General features: G+C 37.9%; 1 protein-coding gene across 2 annotated transcripts in view; it reads left to right on the top strand.

The window, feature by feature from the left end:
• Positions 1–16159, top strand: part of LOC127649182 (serine/threonine-protein kinase N2-like) — a 39433-nt gene that overhangs the window by 21479 nt on the left and 1795 nt on the right. For both annotated transcript variants that reach the window (XM_052134163.1, XM_052134164.1), the window contains 18 exons: positions 2335–2464; positions 2588–2733; positions 4189–4417; positions 4640–4822; positions 5333–5442; positions 6095–6238; positions 6469–6541; positions 10619–10778; positions 11171–11288; positions 11552–11685; positions 11786–11870; positions 11947–12038; positions 13389–13565; positions 13656–13718; positions 13805–13881; positions 13962–14104; positions 15798–15905; positions 16041–16121. In XM_052134163.1, coding sequence (XP_051990123.1) covers positions 2335–2464; positions 2588–2733; positions 4189–4417; positions 4640–4822; positions 5333–5442; positions 6095–6238; positions 6469–6541; positions 10619–10778; positions 11171–11288; positions 11552–11685; positions 11786–11870; positions 11947–12038; positions 13389–13565; positions 13656–13718; positions 13805–13881; positions 13962–14104; positions 15798–15905; positions 16041–16121 — 2253 coding nt within the window. The remainder of the gene's footprint in view (positions 1–2334; positions 2465–2587; positions 2734–4188; positions 4418–4639; positions 4823–5332; positions 5443–6094; positions 6239–6468; positions 6542–10618; positions 10779–11170; positions 11289–11551; positions 11686–11785; positions 11871–11946; positions 12039–13388; positions 13566–13655; positions 13719–13804; positions 13882–13961; positions 14105–15797; positions 15906–16040; positions 16122–16159) is intronic.

Here is a 16159-nt window from a genome sequence, read left to right as displayed (position 1 = left end):
GACACAAACAGGGAACTGGGGAGAGAAGCACACACCAGGCTAACTTCAAACGACGATCGACAAAGACTGAACAAAGACATGGGGTATAAATACACAAACATGGGATAGGTGGCCAATGAAAGAACAGAACTCAAACAAGATAACAAGGTGATTAACAGAAACCAAAGGCAAATTAACAAGAGTAGGTGTAAACAATGAACAGTGAACACGAACGCTAACAAGGACTATGGAGTTACATAAGGGAATAAAGTGAAAACTAAGAAGTGCAAAAGTGACAACAATGGTAAACAAAAGGGCAACAGTGAAACAAGACAGGGTATTCATAACAGGGTGCTATGTCGTGAAAAAAGTTTACGCTGAAAATGTTCAAGTCTCCTTATACATTAGTCAGGCATATGTGGTATTGGTTGAAGGCTTAGAATCGGAACTTTTCCTAAATAACCATCACTTCTGCCTTTATGGTCAATCAAATAATAAAATAAGGCCTGAATACATCCGCGTCACAAATCAACATCACCTAGAGGTAATGTGGTAGAAATATGAATATGAATATAAAAGTCTTTCAATTAGCACTTAAATAGACAAATCATTGAATAAAATCAAATGAATGTTCTCAGGAATTTGACTGTACAGTTTATTTTTGTTGCTCTAATACCACAGTTCGAAAAGAATCACAATGTGAAATATGATTTCACATCAAATACTAACGTCACTTTTGACAGAGACCCGCTCGTGGCTGATTTGAATTCATAACATGTTCACATTATAAAACATAGAAAAAAGCAGTAAAATGTAAGTGATGCTCTGGAGAGAAACAACTCTCGCGCATCAAACAGCACAAGCACTCGATCAACACACCTGATGCAGCAACCACTCCACATTAAACTGTACGCTTATTATGATCTTCTTTGAAGTGTTTATAAAGTGCTCTCTATTGGCTGTGAAGTGACATCACTGACGGGGCTTCTCCGTGCTTACTGCAAATATCCAACTAATCGATTATGAAATTCATTGTTGATTATTTCCATTATCGATAATTATAAATTTTATCAATTAGTTGTTGCAGCCCTAAATCTAATGTTATATCTTCGATATCCAGAACAAAATATGCGGTTCAGCAGAAAAAGCATGTTAAACAAATCATATCAGAAATATATGTAATTATACATTTGTATATATCATATATTGCAAAGGGGAGAATCTCAGCTTTCTAAAGACACTTAGATTGAGCTTCTAGTCCACTCAAATGCCGAGATATGTAACAACGAGGGTGGTGCATGAACTGAAAATTAGACTGAATGTCTATGGACAAGTACATCTGTGAGGACTAAAATATGTTAGAACACCACCTACATTTCAAATCGGCTTTTTGTGACTGAAAGTGATAAAGGAAAATTTATTTGATATAATATTTGCTTCTATCTAATGGAAAAAAATAAGACTTTTTGACAGAACCAGAATTACATGCTTACAAAGTTAGGACAAAAAAAAAAATTTCTTCTCATTTACTCACCCTTTTGTTGTTCCAAACTTGTGAGAATGTCTTTCTTCCATAGAAAACAAAATATGTTAGGTAGTATGTGAGCCTTGGCCACCATTCACTTTCATTGTATCTTTTTTTCCATGCAATTAATGGAAATGCTGACTTAATCTCGTATTCTGCCTAAAATCTCCTTTTGTGTTGCGCATAATAAAGAAATTCATAGGCTTTTGGAACAACTTGAGGTTTAGTAAATGATGACAGAATTATAATTTTTTTTAAATCAGCTGTATCGGCCATTGCAACAAGCAAAAAATGACCAAAAAAATCAGTGCAACTTTAAATCTCAGTCTAGACAGATTGAGTGTGATTCTTTAAATTGTGAACAGCAGTGATTTAAATGTATTCTGTTAGAATCACAGGCCCAGTACTGCTACCTCACTTTTAAAGACATGTTATAATACCAGCTCCTGTGAGATGGTTGAGGGGTTTAGTACCAGTTGTGAGCTTGCCTCTGTGGCTCAACATTAAGCTAGGGCTGACGTAAACTAGGAAATGACATCTCATACACCGTCAACAAGGTAACCCTGGATTTTGGAGGGAATTTGGTAACCATTTGACCAGCTTGCACAAAAGTGCAAGTAGTGCAAGTACTAATATACATAAAAAATATTGCAGATGGTTTACTGAAGTCTAATAAATGGTGTGAAAAAAGATAACTGACCTTAGTTGTAAGATATATTTTGTCAATTAATATCCTACCACTTAAAATCTGTATTTGTGTCTGTTCTGCATTCTCCCTTTTGTGGTTTAGACTTGACTTTTATAACACTGTGGTTGACATTGCTTTATAGGACAGAAAACTGCTTGCAACAGCACAGCAGATGCTCCAAGACAGTAAAACCAAGATTGAGTTTATCAGAATGCAGATCCTCAAAGCCAGCCAAACCAGCGAACTCAGCTTTGACAACAATGATGTCATTGGTACCACTCAATCTTTGTTTTTTGAAATATTAGCATTCACCAGTTCTATAAAACACAAAAGAAAGATATGTATATTTGCTTTTTCAAAATCATAGTGTTATTTATCTGGTGGTGTTTGTGCAGCCAAGCCCATTATCAGTCCTCTGGACCTGCGGGTGGAGGAGCTCTGTCATCATGCACGGATAGAATACGCTGTGGCCGAGGGGGCCAAGAATGTCATGAAGCTGCTAGGCTCTGGCAAACTGACTGAGAAGAGGGCTCATTCTGAGGTATCTTCAACTGCAACATCATCAACATCATCTGAACTGACCTCTTTGAATCTCTTGGTCTGTGGCACTCTGTTTGACATGTAAAGCAAGGCGCTGTCTGTCCTTAATTGACTGTTTGGATATTTAAAGTTGCTGTAATCAATGTTAACTATTTTGCTAACTTAGACCAGACTTAGCCACTGAATTAGACCAGACCCTTTAATAAAAAACCTCAATGCCCTCACCTCAATGTCTTCTGATTGCTAAGCAATAGTTTCCTGCAGTCAGATTCCTTTTCTTGTTGTTGTTGCTGGGGGCAATATGTGACTCCTGCAGTTGATTCTCAGCGGGATTTTTTTATTTATTTCTAACTTTAAAAAATATACTGCGTGCCATCTTTTCAGGTTAAATTCTTCAATTGAACCAGTTCATTAAGATTAACATTCATTAAGATTAACAAGAATACTAAGAACTGCATCAGATGTTACAAATAAAAAACAGAGGATTCATTACGAGACCGCATTTGTGGCATAATGTTGATTACCACAAACATGTATTTTGACTCGGGACAAATCTTAGTTGCCTCCGTGTCTGAGACCATCAATCTGTGCATCTTATCATGTGGCTTGTTGAATGTGTTACAGCAGAGACATAGCGCGTGTGGAGGCTTTTATTATTTGAGCTGTAAAGTTGTTTAATTCGTAATTTTTGTGGCGGATTACGAAATTACAGGGATTACAGGGTTTATGCCGTTACGTTGTCATGACAACAACATTGAAAAAATGGATATGTTTAGTAAGTGATTTGATCACACAAAAATCATGTAAATGCACATATTTCTTTATGTCTTGTGGCTATACTTTTAAAATAGTGTTTTAATGTTTGCAGATTGGCCCCATTCACTTCCATTGTAACCCAAATTTTAGCTTTTATTTTAACAAAAGTATGGTAGAAAATAAGTCAAAATACAGTTTTGAGGTAATCAACATTATGTCACAAATGCTGTTGAATGAGCTTAACTTAGATTGAGCCCAGAATATTTCTTTAAATTATGGGGGCATTTTTGTCACTGCCAGTGGTATTGTTCCCCGGAGCCTCACTTAATTTCTGACCCTACTGTTAACTGTGTTTGTTAGGTTATGATATTTCAGGACACCTATTTCAGTGATATCTGTTATGTAATAAGGACATTTTTTGCATACTATTCCATTAAAAAATTGCTTACAGCAGCTTTAACTATTCAAGTTCTTCATCTGGTAGTCCTTGTAGCCATAGAAATCATAGTGGTCAGAGAGAGAGCAGCCGCAAGCCAGTAAAAAAATAATATAAATACAATAATAAAAAGCTAGTAATGAATGCCACATTAATACCATAGTTGTAAGCTTAGCATCTGTAAACTAAATTACACAATTTCACATTTATACTTTTGTGTCATTTCCATTCATACATACTCTGCTGTAATTATGTGTTATCCAGGCCCAAGCTAGATTCAATGAGTCCAATCAGAAGCTGGATTTGTTGAAGTATTCCCTGGAGCAGAGACTCAATGAGCTTCCCAAAAACCACCCCAAGAGCAGTCTGATCATGGAGGAGTTATCCCTTATGTCCTCCCCTGCTCTCAGCCCCCGTCAGAGCTTCATATCCACACACAACCAACACAGCACTGTGAAGAACCAGTACAGCACCAAGCCAGCTGCACTCACAGGTGACAAAGATATTCTGCCTCAAGAATTAGTTTAACATGGTACTTAACTGTTACTGTATTAACAGGGTTTAACAGTAAGGATGGCACAGAGCTAGTGAGAGAGAGTTTAATGCCATTTGACAGAACTGTCACTTGTCTTATTGGCATCCTTATTGTTGAGTCTTGATAGAGTTGGATCTGCACAGATCTATATTAATGACAATTGAAATTGACTTTAAATAGGTAAGTTAGAGGTTCGACTCATGGGATGCCAGGACCTTTTGGAGAATATTCCTGGCCGGTCTAAAGCCACGTCGGTACCGCTGCCAGGCTGGAGCCCCAGTGAAACACGCTCCTCTTTCATGAGCCGTGGGAACCGCAGAGGAACCAGCATTCGAAATCTCTCCAAAACTGACGACCTTTCCAGTTGAGTGCATTTAAGCGCTTGCCTTCAAATGGTTTCTCTTCAGGCTTTTCATTTTGACATGACACAATTAATCAATTAAAATTATTGTGGCAGTAGGGTGCAACAGTCAGCCGTATTTTTTCTATACATTTTTCCCAGAGACTTTTCATAAAATAATTTATAAAAGAGTTGTAAACCATGAACCAAACCAATTGGCTCTGAGGTAAATCACAACATCACAAATTTTGTTTTGAGGCAAAAAAAGTATTTAAAAGTATTTACAAAATCAGACAGAAAGACAAAGGTGCTGTGTACTTCATGTACATACCATCTTTCATCTTTCATATACCATCGAAGAACAAACTCGGAGCTCAAGGTAGGTCTGTTTTTAAAGGTTTATAAGTTGACATTGAAAATCAATTTGTCTATGGAAAAAATGTATGGGATTTTTCCTTCCAGAACCAGACTGTTGCGCTCTTTTGTGGGGCTTAATTGTTGTCAGAAATAGTATTTTCTGTGTGTGTGTCCAGATGAGATTAGTGCTGTTCTGAAGCTCGACAACACAGTAGTTGGACAGACCAGTTGGAAACCTGTCAGCAATCAGTCGTGGGACCAGAAGTTTACATTAGAGCTAGACCGGGTAACATTTGGCCTTCCTTACTGTTAAAGCTGATGTGTGTAACTTTTTTTTTATGTTAAAATACTTTTTTCTATCCCAGCCTGTTACAGGTTAATTGTCTTGAAAACTGTAAACACTGTCTCTAGCATTATAGAAATTGCTGTTTATTTTGAGTGGCCTGTCTAACCAATGGTGTGAGTTGCGGGGAGTTGCGGGACTATCTGTTTGTTCAATAAACGGGGGAGGGGGAGGGCGTATTTGGAAAGCTGTTTTGAAAACAATGTTATTTTAGCAGTTCCATTCGGTGTCGTTAGTGGCTCAGAAAATACACACGTCAACTTTAAATTAAATCTGAAGTGTGTAATCTTGTCGGTGTTAAAAAATTTACTTTCTTCTATCCTAGTTTAATATGCAGAAGTAACTATTAGTAAACCATTAGTAGGTTGACTTGAAGAATGTAAACACTGTGGCTTTGTGGCGTGAGTTTGGAGTGGGTCTTTCTTCCTGACGAATGGTAGACAGAGGAAGTGTTCAGGAAAACCTTTTAAAACCATAAATTATGCAATCCATTTAGTAACGAAATTGCACACTTTAGCTTTATGTTTATGGTTCATTCATAACAGTACTGGGTGTTGTTTTAATATGAGATGATAAATGTTTGTGTGTACCGTAGTCTCGGGAGTTGGAGATCTCTGTGTATTGGAGAGATTGGCGATCTCTTTGTGCTGTAAAATTCCTTCGACTTGAGGACTTTCTGGACAACCAGCGCCATGGAATGTGCCTTTACCTTGAACCACAAGGGACTCTGTTTGCAGAGGTATCTTTACAATATTGTCTTTTGCTGATCAATACATTCCCACAAAGAGACCTCTGATTACCAGTCTAGTGCACTGTGAGAAAATCAGGGATTCCTCATGCTCAGTGGCCCCTTAAACCCTCGGGGAGGTTTTCCCATTTTTGCTTCTCTGGAGAACCTTAGCCTAGTAATCCTTAAGTAGGATTTGATTAGTTTTAGAGCTTGATCTAAAAGGCATGTTTGTATTACAGGTTACCTTTTTCAGTCCTGTCATTGAGCGGAGAACCAAACTCCAAAGGCAGAAGAAGATTTTTTCAAAACAAGGTGAGGGCATTTGTTCTGCATGATGTTTGTAACCTTTGGGAGTAGTCTCTATGATTGAGTACTTAAATTCTTTTGTAAATTGATATTTATTTAGATTGTTTTAAGATTGTTTCTTGCACCAAAACAGCTGAAAATTAGTCTGTGTTGACCATTTTCCACCCTCTCTCTGACCCTTAGAATTAAATGAGTTGTGTTTTGCTACTTTACCTTTAAAACTTCTATGTAAACACACTTTGGCATGTTAAATGGGTAACTGTATAACCCAAACAGGTGTTGTCGATGTGTAAATGTTTTTGTTCTTGTGATATCACAAAAGCACAAATTTCAGAAAAGGCTGTTTTTGCAGCATAGTTTTAGTAAATGGTCTTTTTGAACTGAGGAGTGAGAGTGTTTCCAAAAAAATATTTTTTAATTATATTACCCCTTCAAAGGGGTTAAGACATACTCTTTCTATATATATATATATATATATATATATATATACAGTAGCTCACAAAAGTGAGTACACCCCTCACATTTTTGTAAATATTTGATTATATCTTTTCATGTGACAACACTGAAGAAATGACACTTTGCTGCAATGTAATGTAGTGAGTGTACAACTTTTATAACAGTGTAAATTTGCTGTCCCCTCAAAATAACTCAACACACAGCCATTAATGCCTAAACCGCTTTCAACAAAAGTGAGTACACCCCTAAGTGAAAATGTCCAAAGTGGGCCCAAAGTGTCAATATTTTGTGTGGCCACCATTATTTTCCAGCACTGCTTTAACCCTCTTGGGCATGGAGTTCACCAGAGCTTCACAGGTTGCCACTGGAGTCCTCTTCCACACCTCCAGGATGACATCACGGAGCTGGTGGATGTTAGAGACCTTGTGCTCCTCCACCTTCCATTTGAGGATTCCCCACAGATGCTCAATAGGGTTTAGGTCTGGAGACATGCTTGGCCACTCCATCACCTTCACCCTCAGCTTCTTTAGCAAGGCAGTGGTATGTGGTGTTTGGGGTCGTTATCATGCTGGAATACTGCCCTGCGGCCCAGTCCCTGAAGGGAGGGGATCATGCTTTGCTTCAGTATTTCACAGTACATGTTGGCATTCATGGTTCCCTCAATGAACTGTAGCTCCCCAGTGCCGGCAGCACTCATACAGCCCCAGACCATGACACTCCCACCACCATGCTTGACTGTAGGCAATACACACTTGTCTTTGTACTCCTCACCTGGTTGCCGCCACACACGCTTGACACCATCTGAACCAAATAAGTTTATCTTGGTCTCATCAGACCACAGGACATGGTTCCAGTAATCCATGTCCTTAGTCTGCTTGTCTTCAGCAAACCTTTTGCGGGCTTTCTTGTGCATCATCTTTAGAAGAGGCTTCCTTCTGGGACGACAGCCATGCAGACCAATTTGATGCAGTGTGCGGCATATGGTCTGAGCACTGACAGGCTGACCCCCCACCTCTGCAGCAATGCTGGCAGCACTCATACGTCTACTTCCCAAAGACAACCTCTGGATATGACACTGAGCACGTGCACTCAACTTCTATGGTCGACCATGGCGAGGCCTGTTCTGAGTGGAACCTGTCCTGTTAAACCACTGTATGGTCTTGGCCACTGTGCTGCAGCTCAGTGTCAGGGTCTTGGCAATCTTCTTATAGCCTAGGCCATCTTTATGTAGAGCAACAATTCTTTTTTTCAGATCCTCAGAGAGTTCTTTGCCATGAGGTGCCATGTTGAACTTCCAGTGACCAGTATGAGGGACTGTGTGAGTGATGACAGCAAATTTAACACACCTGCTCCCCATTCACACCTGAGACCTTGTAACACTAATGAGTCACATGACACCGGGGAGGGAAAATGGCTAATTGGGCCCAATTTGGACATTTTCACTTAAGGGTGTACTCACTTTTGTTGCCAGCAGTTTAGACATTAACGGCTGTGTGTTGAGTTATTTTGAGGGGACGGCAAATTTACACTGTTATAAAAATTGTACACTCACTACTTTACATTGTAGCAAAGTGTCATTTCTTCAGTGTTGTCATATGAAAAGATATAATCAAATATTTACAAAAATGTGAGGGGTGTACTCACTTTTGTGAGATATTGCATATCAGGAGTTCAGGTTACTTTATACCCAAAGGAGATTTGGTTGACAGTGGGTGAATTCATATATTTTGACACATTTTTTACAAACAGTGTACGACATGATAACAAGTGCACAACATTTCAATCAACATTTAAATACAATATATAAATAGTTAAATAAAATGGACATTTGTTCTGCACTGTGGGACTATAAACCATCATCCAGAAGGAAAAAGCTGAAATTCACTGTGCAAGGGATGGGAGTCATCATTGAAGATCGTGCCAGCCAACCGCTGTAACTGTGTGGTATACAGGGATGCTGGGTTAAGCTATGACTCCCCAATCAGCCTACTAGACCATTTGACAATTTGACTCAAAAGATTTCTGTTCTTTAACGTTAGATTTCCGAATCAGGACAATAAAGAAAAGGATATAATTGATTCAATAAAAGCATGAAAGAATAAGGTCATCATAGTTTTGTCAATGTGAAAATATATATATAATTTATTATCTTCCTTGAGGTCCATTGATAATGTTAGTAATGTTTTTTGCACCAAAACAGTCATAATTTAGTAATGTATGATAATTTTCCACCTTGTCTCGAGTCCTCTGTGTGAAACGATCGGTTTTGGCCTAAGCTCCTCTTTAAAACTTCAACATAAACGGCCACTGTTCTCATTGGCTAACATCGTGTAGCCCCTCAAATACAGCCATATTTGAAACTCAATCAGAAGAAATTAACAAGCTCCACAACATTATAAAACTAAATTTCAGGGTTTACACATTAAGCACATCCAACACATTGAATCCAAATATTAAACTGTTCACTCAAGCACAACTGTTAACACACAGCACCATTAACTATCAAACAGTCATGACATTTGAAACATTCGTGAATGAAACTGTTTACTCATGGTTTTAGGGTCCAATATTGTTTTTAACTGCCCCATCTTTCAATAACAGTTCCTTTGCAAAGCTTGAATAGTATTATGACTGGTTCACAAGCAATCCACGCTGATATGAGCCGAAAAAACACAACTACATAGTCCAAAGCAGGATGAAAAAGACACGCACACACATACTGTACAGTATCATAATGCACTTAGGCCCACATCACTGAAACGCAGCAAAACGGCCAAAGACGTCCATCTAGTGCATGTTTACCTACACCAACAATTAAAAATAGTGCAGATCCATGACATGTTTATGCTCAAACAACAAGAGGCACAGCAGCTAAACGAAACCGAATGGCTTCTCTTTTTCAGAGTTGTAACTTGACACCGCGTCTTTTAAAAGCAATTGTCAAAGAGGTATTTTTAAATACAAAAATAATTCAAAATAGTCCAGATGTGTCCCCTTTGGCGTTCAGGAATTGTTAGGCCACACTAGGCCTAGAGCGCCAGTGGACGGGGCCATGGTGTGACAATGTAAAAGTATGCGTTGATGTTGTTGCTGTAGAGGCAGTCATGAATTATTGAGCACCCTAGTGATGTGGAGAAGTCGCAGAAGTAGAGAACTTCAGCTTGGTTTCAATAAATGCTTTTATTGCATTGGGGATTAAGTTTTGAGTTCTGTAATTTACAGTATATTATTATTGTAGAATGACCTCTTGTCAAAATATCAAGGAAAATGTGATTCCTCACAGCGTGACACCTTTAAGAGCAGATGCTAACATTTGAAATTAGGCATATTATTTTAACATAAATAACTTGGAATGAGGACACACCATAAAACACACTGCTTGTAGTATGGCAAAATTGTGATGCATACCAGCCTCTCAGAAGACCTTGTGTTTAGGCCCAGATCTGCACACCGCCTACAAATAATAAAAAAAAAGACAGCTTTAAAAGTTAACACATTTCCTTTTTTTGTAACCACTTTGTTTATACTACCCCAGTGTCTAAGTGTTTAGGTTTATATTAGCCAGTAGAATGTGTTTTTCCTCTCCATGCTGTTGGATTAATCTGATGGCTGCCCCTGTGTCTATAGGGAGAACATTCCTGAGGGCCCCTCAGATGAGCATTGGTACCTGGGGCCGGCTGGTGAGGAGAGCCATTCCCTCTCCGAATAACTCATTTAGTCCACAAGTAGCAGAGCTGGCAGTCGAGACTGACCACAGTAGTCATCCAGGAACCCCTGCTTTGAGGAGGTATGAACGTACACAACACGCATACATTTGTAAGCATGCACATTTACACCCTGTCCTAACAAAACAGGATGCGACTAGTGATAAAAGGGATCACTTCCATGTTAATCAGAGTTACGATTAAGCGTCAGAATATTTTGGTTTCTATTTCTGTGGCATCAACTGTCATTGTTCCAAAATTACACTCCTCATAACTGTGCATTAAATCTTAAATTTGTTTTTATTGGCTGTGCTTGTGCTGGGTAATACAGCATTATCGTGTTCAATGTGAACGGGGAAATTGTTAGTCGCTGGAATCATATTGCATTGCGTCTGGTTAAGACACGGTGTTAGATGCCAATTTTTGAAATTATGGGGCTTTGATTGTGTTGTTTGTAATTTAATGCCCTTTTTAGTGTACCAATAGTGACAAAACTGGACTTTGACAAATACGCTACGCCAAAGCATTACTCTCCTGTTAGTATTAGAGAAGCACTGCCTGAGAACAAGATGGTCAACAAAGACAGAGAACAGGTAACATCACACACTATCATGTGGTTGTTGTAGAGTTAAGCAGTGCAGGCATCTGTTTTGATACCATCTGTTTCCTTAAAAGGACTTGTACAGTTAAAGACTTCTTTAAACTAAAAAATCTAATCTCCCCCCTTGGATTTAAAAGAAAATGCCTTTATCCATACTTTTATTTAGCGTAAAGATAACAGAGTATTTAGTCTCATCTTGTATAAACAACTGAACTGATACCAGCGACAACTAAAAGGATTTTTTTTTTTCTGCAGGACACCTTGGCCACATTTGATCGAAATGACAGGAACAGCATCATTGTTCAGTCTAATCTCGAAACTGTTGTGGAACATGAGACACAACCATCAGCATTAAAACTCATAGCTGTCCAAACAAACACAGATATAAGGTGAACTTTCTATCATTTATTAATATTATATCTATTTTATTTTTTGTAGAAATATACACTACATAACTTAAACACATTATTTTCTTTGTTTTTTTTTTAGGGAAGAGGAGGAAAAAGAACCATTTAATTTCAGCCTTAAAGACTTTAAATGTGTTGCAGTGTTAGGCCGTGGCCATTTTGGAAAGGTAGGAGACCTTGCCTTTTAATTTTTCAAATTCTGAATCCATCTATATTACTTTACTTTTTCCCACGTCTTCACAGGTGTTACTTGCAGAATACGGTATTACAGGTGAAATGTTTGCCATCAAGGCCCTAAAGAAGGGAGATATTTTCACCCGTGATGAGGTTGAAAGGTGATTCTTCTCTGTTTAATGGACAGTGGCCCCAAAGTTATTTGGACATTTAAAGGAATATTTCAGGTTCAATACAAGCTCATTGAACAGCATTTGTGGTATAATATTGATTGCCACAAAATTTCATTTCGACTTATCCCTCCTTTTCTTAAAAAAAGGCACAAATCTGTGTTACAGTGAGACACTTTTAATGGAAGTGAATGGGGCCAATACGTAAACGTTAAAATACTCAGGTTTCAAAAGTATAGCCACAAGACATAAACAATATGCATGTTAACATGATTTTAGTGTGATACAAGCACTTACGAACCTTTTCTGTGTAAAGATATAGCCAATTTTACAACTTTGTTGCCACGACGATGTAATGTCAACAAACCATAAAACTACTGTAAAAATTCAGATTTAAACAACTTAACAGCTTAAATAAAAGATGAGATTTAACAGAAAAATTAATGTAAGAGAATGTAAGATAGTTCACCCAAATATGAAAATTCTCTTATTTACTCATGTCATCCCAGATGTGGATTACTTTTTTCTGATGAACGACAAAGATTTTTAGAAGAATATTTCAGCTCTTTAGGTCCTCACAATGCTTGTGAATGGTTACAAAATTGTGATGATCCAAAAAGCACATCAAGGCAGCAAAAATGTAATCAACCCTTGACTCCAGTAGTTTATTCCATATCTTCAGAAGCTATATGGTAAGTGTGGGTGAAAAACAAATTGATATCTAAGTCCTCCTCCCTGCTCAGTAGGTGGTGATATGCACAAATAATATGAATTGCCAAAAACAAAAGAACAAGAAAGTGAAAGTGGAGGTTTATAAAGAAAAGGACTTAAATATTGAGCTGTTTCTCACCCACACTTATCATATCGCTTCTACAGATATGGATTTAACCATTGGAGTCGTATGGATTACTTTTACGCTGAATTTTTGTAATTTTGGAGCTTTAAATATTTGGTACCCATTTTTTGTATTGTATGTACCTACAGAGCTGAAATATTCTTCTCAAAATCTTCATTTTTGTTCTGCAGAAGAAAGACTGTTCTGAGTAAATGATGAGAGAATTTTACATTTTGGGTGAACTGTCACTTTAATGTATGAATTTTAACTAGCTTTAAACTAACTTGGACATGTTTTGCTTAAAAAAGTGTGCTTGTACTATCTTTCTTTAAAATAAATGTATTTTGGTTTGATATGTTATCTAATGCAATGACATCCAAACATTTAGTGTAGCTTAGTTGTCCAACTACTTTTTTGGGCCACATTCCATTCATTTGAGAGCAAGTCTTATCAGCTAATGTCATTTAACTTACCGCTTTTTTTTGTTGCATTTGTTTTCAATTTAGCTTGATGTGTGAGAAGAGAATATTTGAGACTGTGAACAGTGTACGCCATCCGTTCCTGGTCAATCTTTTTGCATGTTTCCAGACCAAGGATCATGTGTGTTTTGTGATGGAGTATGCAGCGGGTGGAGACCTCATGATGCATATTCATGCAGATGTGTTTTTAGAGCCACGAGCCACGTGAGTTATACACACGAGGACTGCAATGCAACTCCAACAGTGACCTGATGTTTTGTGGTGTGTAAAATGTAAAACATTTTGTTTTTACAGGTTTTATGCAGCTTGTGTTGTCTTAGGATTACAGTTTTTACATGAGCACAAGATTGTGTACAGGTATAAGAAAAATGTGTTACTAGTATTAATTTTGTTTATTGTGAATTTAATCCAGTATTTTGAGGATAATTAGATCTAATTTCTAGAGATCTGAAGCTGGATAACTTACTGCTAGACACAGAAGGATTTGTCAAGATTGCTGACTTTGGTCTTTGCAAAGAAGGTAGGAAAATATTTGTTTTCGTATTATCCCTGAATACTGTGCAAGCACCAGAGACATATGTCATACTGTCTCCATGTTAGGAATGGGTTGCCACGACAGAACAAGCACTTTCTGTGGCACTCCAGAGTTTCTGGCTCCAGAGGTCTTAACCGAAACATCATATACACGTGCAGTGGACTGGTGGGGGCTCGGTGTGCTCATCTTTGAAATGCTTGTTGGGGAGGTAAGAGCTCCCCCATTTATTCATTTATTCTCCCCCTCTCCAAATACATCATAATCATTATTCTGTTCAAAGCTAATTAAGGTAGTGTGTCTCATGTCACTTTGACGTTAGAGTTTTCAGTGTGGAAATTGACTTGATTGAACATAAAGTTTAGTTCATTCGATTGGGGTGAAATCCATTTTCTGAATTTGATTGCACAGCAAGTCCATTCTAAAAGGTTGGTGTGAAAGAATCAAATCCAATCAAACCCCTTTATTGTCACTCAACCATATACACAAGTGCAATAGTGAGTGAAAGTCTTGAGTGCAGTTCCATGCAACACAGCTGTATGAAAATTACAATAAATATCTGATTTACACTTAACCCATTTACACATCTTGTTACAAAGAAGAAACAAGATGTGAAGAAGTATAGGTCTCTGCGGAACAATACTGGACGTTTCCCAATTTGTGGATTTTTTCAAACCGGGATGGGCGTTTTTTTTAACTATCCAATGAAAGTAAGGAATCTAAATGTAGTAATCAGTAGGCGTTTCCAAACCAGGATGGGCTTTCCTAAGCTATCCAATGAAAGTAGGGTATCTCACTGTAGTAATCTGAGTGTTTGTTTCCAAACCAGGATGGGCGTTCCTCAGCTATCCAATAAAAGTAGGGCATTTCAATGTAGTAATCAGTAGGTGTTTCCAAACCAGGATGGGCATTCTTCAACTATCCAATGAAAGTAGGTCATTTCAATGTAGTAATCAATGGGTGTTTCCAAACCAGGATAGGCATTCCTCAACTATCCAATAAAAGTAGGTAATCTCAATCCAGTAATCAATTGGTGTTTCCAAACCAGGATGGGCATTCCTCAACTATCCAATGAAATTAGGTAATCTCAATGTAGTAATCAATGGGTGTTTCCAAACCAGGATGGGTGTTCCTCAACTATCCAATGAAAGTAGGTAATCTTAATCAGTTGGCATTTCCAAACCATGATGGGCATTCCTCAAATATCCAATGGGAATATCTCAATGTAGTAATCTGAGTGGTTGTTTCCAAACCAGGATGGGCATTCCTCAACTATCCAATGAAATTAGGGAATCTCAATGAGTGGTAGAGGTGTAATGGGCTAAAGCACTGTAGGTTGCTTTGGATAAAAGCATCTGCCAAATGCATAAATGTAAATGTACTAATCAGTAGGTCTTTCCAAACCAGGATGGGCATTCCTCAACTATCCAATGAAAGTAGGGAATCTCAATGTAGTAATCAGTAGACATTTCCAAACCATGATGGGCATTCCTCAACTATCCAATGGGGATATCTCAATGTAGTTGGCAAATCGTGTAAAGCTGTTGGAAAAACGTCCATTCCAGTTTGAAAACGCCCACTTTTTTGTTCTGCAGAGACACAAATCTCGTCTAAAAAGTGAAACGAGCATTGTTCTCCCATTTCTTGCATTTATTGCTTGGCAACAGTGATTAAACAGCTTCCAGTGTTAGAACCATTGATAAGGAAAGCATTTTACAAATGTATCACAGTTCAGAAAAACATGGAGGAGGGAGGCAACAAATTTGGGTTCACACTCAAACAAAATTTCTAAATGTGAGAGTGCCATCAAAATCATAAATTGGCTCATCTTGTAAAGATAAAACTGAGAAAAATATGTATTTTTGGACCATCTTTTGTGACAGAGTGGACTTATGTTTCAATAGTCTCCGTTCCCCGGTGATGATGAAGAAGAGGTGTTTGACAGCATTGTGAATGATGAGGTTCGCTACCCAAGATTCCTCTCAACAGAGGCCATCTCCATTATGAGAAAGGTTTGTGCCAAAAGCAACATTACCATTTACTCACCAAAAGTTCTCATAGTACTGACATTTTTAGACAAATTTGTTAGAAATATTTGTCATATGTCTAATCCAAATGTTTTGTTTTTTTTTCACTTTTGCCCATAGCTATTAAGAAGGGATCCAGAACGACGGCTTGGAGCTGGTGAACGTGATGCAGAGGATGTGAAGAAACATCTGTTTTTCCGAGTGAGTTCAAATCATCTGGCTACATGTGCTCATTCATT

Source organism: Xyrauchen texanus, chromosome 9, assembly GCF_025860055.1.
Source record: "Xyrauchen texanus isolate HMW12.3.18 chromosome 9, RBS_HiC_50CHRs, whole genome shotgun sequence".
NCBI lineage: Eukaryota > Metazoa > Chordata > Actinopteri > Cypriniformes > Catostomidae > Xyrauchen > Xyrauchen texanus.
The sequence above is the reverse complement of the archived record's forward strand: the minus strand, read 5'-3'. Positions and strand labels throughout refer to the sequence as shown.